Source organism: Pocillopora verrucosa, chromosome 2 (assembly GCF_036669915.1).
Source record: "Pocillopora verrucosa isolate sample1 chromosome 2, ASM3666991v2, whole genome shotgun sequence".
NCBI lineage: Eukaryota > Metazoa > Cnidaria > Anthozoa > Scleractinia > Pocilloporidae > Pocillopora > Pocillopora verrucosa.
Window position 1 is genome coordinate 14,698,332 of NC_089313.1, and position 4,957 is coordinate 14,703,288.

General features: G+C 41.8%; 1 protein-coding gene across 1 annotated transcript; it reads left to right on the plus strand.

Moving 5' to 3' along the window:
* Positions 1-1,472: 1,472 nt before the first annotated feature.
* Positions 1,473-4,650, plus strand: LOC131790315 (metabotropic glutamate receptor 2-like; the record flags this gene model as incomplete). The annotated part of the gene is made up of 1 exon (XM_059107510.2): positions 1,473-4,650. A coding segment is annotated over one exon (2,676 nt), but the record flags the coding sequence as incomplete, so codon positions are not given.
* Between the last annotated feature and the right edge of the window lie 307 nt (positions 4,651-4,957).

Genomic DNA, 4,957 nt, shown 5'->3' on the forward strand with positions numbered 1-4,957 from the left:
AGGGTGTTGATTGGTGTATTTGTTTCTGTGTGTAAACTAATTCCTAGTTAACTCTCGGCGGAACGAAATGTTGTGACAGTTGGTTTGAGCACATAATTTACCCTCTGTTCTAATTTTGAGATACCAAGAAATCAATAGAGGAGGAAAAAAACGATTGCATTGTAAACTCTGTTTATTGAAGAGTGTGGCTGTTTTGAAAAACTCCATTATCAAGCTGTTGTCATCAAGTTAGTCAAATAGTTGAACTTATTTTTTTAATTAAGCTGACAGAAAAAAAATGTCATGCTGAAAGCTGTTGATCTGCTTTATCGATTGAGACGATATCGATCAAAATTTCCTTAGACCGTCGTGTTCTATTACAGATAATAGATATTAAGAAATCCTTTCCATTAAGACTTGAGAGGTCTCTAGACTCAATTGCCAAACTCAAATGAAAGTTAATAAACACCGAGTCAGGTCTCCCAAAAGTGCAAACAAATGTGGCTATAAATGACATCGAAGAGATGAGTTTTTAAACAAGGTGTTGATGTTCCTTGAAACTGTCCACAATTGGATGATAAAGCGGAATTTACTTATGACCGAGGACAATTTTCACTATTACTCCGAGTGCATCACCGATCAGAAGCCTCGATTTTCAAAAATATTGAGCTCATTATTAAATTTTAATAACTACTTTACACCTGCCGGAATTCTTCGTATTTGCTCTGCTATCAGAATTTTATTTGTATGTAAATTAATTTTTTTAGTCCGCAAACCAATTTCAGCAACAAGAACAGCTGATTAGGGCTTTCAATTTTTAAACTGACTCAAATTTTCAACTTTTGTGTGATCTAATTTTTCAAATCAAACCTAAAGAGCCTGGACAATTAGAAGTTTTAACTGATAAAATCCCTAAATAACAATGTCTGCTGTACAGCAATTGATATCCGGTTGTAGGGGAAGTTAAATTTTATAACGTCAAGTCGAACCTCAATTTAAAAGGCTCACACCGTTTAACTTGACACTTTGTTCGTTCAGTGTTTGCACACATCTCATTATTTCTGTTAGCCGTTCTTATGTACGCATAGATGCCGCGGAAAACGGAAACGAACGACACATAGGGAGTGCATTTGAACAGGAGCCAAACATTAGAGCCAAACATTAGAGCAAAACATTTTGGCCTTTGATTCAAAGTTCTTTAGAACATTTACTGCGAAAGGCACTCCTCAGTAAGGTGTTTGCAACTTCAGGCCTGGGCCATCAGCAAGAAGCTGAGACGAAGTTTTTTTTTCCCCGAGTGGTGGACGTATTTTAATTGCTGGGTTTTCAAGTCGTAAAGGCATTAATTTTGGTTGCAAAACGAAGTTAAAGGCTACCGCTACGAGGCTCAATAAATAGTTATCATATTGTGAAGAAGAACAACAGGAAACCGAAGTTTTTCATCTGCTGAAAAAGTTCACCATTGCATGAGCATCTCCAAGTGAAAACTTTCTCGATTTCTTCCAATGGAGATGTTTGTCTGTTGGTTGACTCTGTTAAGTGTAAATGTATTTTTTGTCGAAGCGAAAATGTTGAAGAATGAATCTCCAAGGATTTTTATAGCAGGAGATGTCATGTTAGCTGGTCTAGCGCCGATTCATTATCCTCAGGGCACAAGAGAAGAGGATCCGGAGCAGAACTCACACGGAAAGTTCTCTCATCATTGCGGGGGACCGTTCAACTTCCGTGGCATTCAGTATGCTGAAGCGATTCTCTATGCCTTGGATCAAATCAACAAAAACAAAACCTTACTGCCGGGAATCCTCCTGGGTGTCGACATTAAAGACACTTGCAACAGCGTTGATCATACGATTCAAGAATCTTTACAGTTCGGTTTTATCCGTGCAGCGTATATGCGCGCGGAACTTGACAATATTCGAGCCTGTGGATTGACGCTTAACGCCTCCATGCTGAAAACGTCTCCAGATAAGGGCGTTGCTCTTGTAGGAGCTGCTTACAGTGGAATCACAATCGCTGTGGCAAATCTAGCAGGACTATTCCACGTTCCGGTCGTTAGTTACGCTTCTACCAGTCGGCTTCTAAGCGACCGCAAACGATTCAAGAACTTTTTACGCACTGTTCCGTCTGACACGCGTCAAGCTCAAGCCATGGTTGACATCATTCGCAAATTGGATTGGAACTTTGTCTCGACTGTTGCCTCAGATACGGAGTACGGACGCTCGGGAATCGATGCTTTTAAGCAACTGATCGGGAGCAGTCAAAACTATTCTCGCATTTGTATTGCAGTCGACGAAGTCTTCACCGTGCGAACACCTAAGGCGAAAGTGCGCGAAATTATGTCGAAAATTCGCGAACATCCCGAAGCAAAAGTCATCGTGCTTTTCGCCGAACTGAATGATGCAGATTATTTCATTAACGTGGCTCGGGAGGAAAACATGGCTGGTTACATATGGATTGGTTCTGACGCATTCGCTCGATCTTATTCAGTTTTGCGCAACAACAAAGAAATCTTAAAATACTGGATCAACATAGAACCCAACTCGAAAGTTTACGAGCCTTTCAGAGATTATTTTGAGAACATCACTCAAGAACGCCTGAATCGGAACCCCTGGTTGAGGACTTACCAACGGTATGTTAAGAAACTGTTAAATTCAACTGAACCTATAGATTATTCTTCATATACGACTACTGCAATAGACGCAGTGTATGCTGTGGCGTATGGCTTGCATAACATGTATCGTTGTTCTGACAAGGCTTGTCTTATCCACGTCTCGAATACCATACAATCTGAAGTGTACGACTTCATCAAGAACTCTTCCTTTGTATCGCCTACTGGTCAGCGGGTGTCATTTGACGATAGTGGAAGCGCGAAAGCTTACTACAATATAATTTTTCTTAACAAACGCGGCGGGAAATTCTTTTTTGACATTCTTGGGAGTTGGTATTTAGGAGAGAGATTTAAATTTTGCTCTCCGTTCGAGCTCTATCGACATCCTTTCAGTGACTTTCAGTCCTTTGCAAGGTGTAGTCCAAGATGTAGACCTGGGCATTGGAAAGAGCCGAAGAAACACTACCCGGAATGCTGTTGGAACTGCCTTCGTTGTGATGGCAACAGAATCAGCAACCAATCAGAAGCGACGGCGTGTGTAAGTTGCCCGGATGGAATGACAGCCAATAGTGGCAAGTCCTATTGCATCATAATTCCCTCGAAAGAGATATTTCGCACCACGCCCGGCATGGTAGTAGCTTGTGTCAGTGGAGTGGGCATAAGTGCTGTTTTGGTAACCTTTGTGTCAATGTTTAAACAAAGGGATACACCTGTTGTGAAGGCTTCTAGCCGAGGAATTTCTTACGTGCTTCTGTTTGGTTTAGCATGGTGCTACGCCCTTCCCATCCAGTTCATATTGCAACCGACACCCCTGTTGTGCCAAATTCGCCCGTTTTTAATCAGCACAGGAGTAGCTTTGGTGATTGGCGCTCTCTTGGCGAAGACCAATCGTATCGCGCGGATTTTCAGCTTGAAAACCATGCGCACTGGCAAGGCTTACTTCCTGAGCAATAAGTGGCAGCTTCTCTTTGTACTGTTGTGTGTTGTGGTTGAGAACTGCATTGCAGCCACTTGGATCATCATCTCGCCGCAAAAATCCGTGAGAGTCACTTACGGAAGCTACCAAGTCGTGCTGGAGTGCATGGGGGAGTCACTAGAGGGCGTGACGATATGGGCGGCATTCAACGCTGCTCTGATTCTTCTTTGTACGTACCAAGCTTTTCTAGTACGAAAAGTTCCCGCAAATTACAACGAAGCCAAGTTCATCGCCTTCAGCATGGTCACCGTGTGTATAAGCGGAGCGGTTTTCATTCCAACAGCTTTAGGCACAAAGGGACTTCACAGAACAATTACGACTTGTTTTCTTTTCATACTTTGCTGCACTGTAGGTCTTGTTTGCCTTTTTGGACCAAAGTTGTACATAATTATCTTCCGCCCTGAGAAAAACCAACCATACGAGCCCAAACCTGAACCAAAGCCTATCGGAGTTCTTCGACCACAATACGTCCGTTCCATTTCTTCTCTAAGTACGCTGACTATGACGAACTCATTGGAAAGTTTGGACAACCCACAGCTAACGAATTTCCATCACTCCGAGGCTCTTGCTAGTGGACTTCAATAGCTGGCCTTTTTCTCGTAATCTGATAGTGTGTCGAGACTTTTAATAATTTAAAAGGACGTTTCACATCGTCAATCTGATGTCTTACTTTAAGTGAATCGCTTCTGAGTGCTTAAATTCTTGTATTCGTGTGGGGCTTTGACATCTGTTGATACTTTCAAATGAATCATAGTTCGATTTTGCAATTAAAAGTTCCCTGAGGACTGGTGCTGATGTACAATGAACGCATTTAGGAAAACTACGCAAGGGGTTCAACTTCTTATCACTGTTTCCCCTTCACCACCATGGAATGGGTTCAGTTTGTTTTCCTCGTCACTTAAGTGTTTGTACGTGGACATGTTTGAAAATCAGCAATAAAAGAAGTCATAACACAAGGTAATGACTCGCTAGGTTAAAAGAAAAATTAGAGACACTGAGAGCTCTTAGAATGGGTGTTTCGGCCGTAAGGGTAAGCTACATAACCACTGACAATCATCTCGAATGTAAGTTGGCAAGACACCCTTAAGACTGGTCACAAGGGTAAAGTTTCCTTAGCCCTTTAACCCCTGAAAGTGACTTGCATCTTATTTCTCCATCACAGTAAGGTCATGAGAATAAAGGAAGTGATCATCAACTAAATATTTTCTCGATTGATAAACAAATTCTCCTTGTTAGCACCTTAGGAACTGTATAGAAAACAGTATGGAGAATATACATACTGATGTTAGGGTGTAAAGGGCTAACATAAGCCCGTGGGACGCGGACAAGACCGTCTAACTACAATTCACTTAGCAAGCAAGGTTGACACAAGTAAACGCAGACACAGTTTGAAC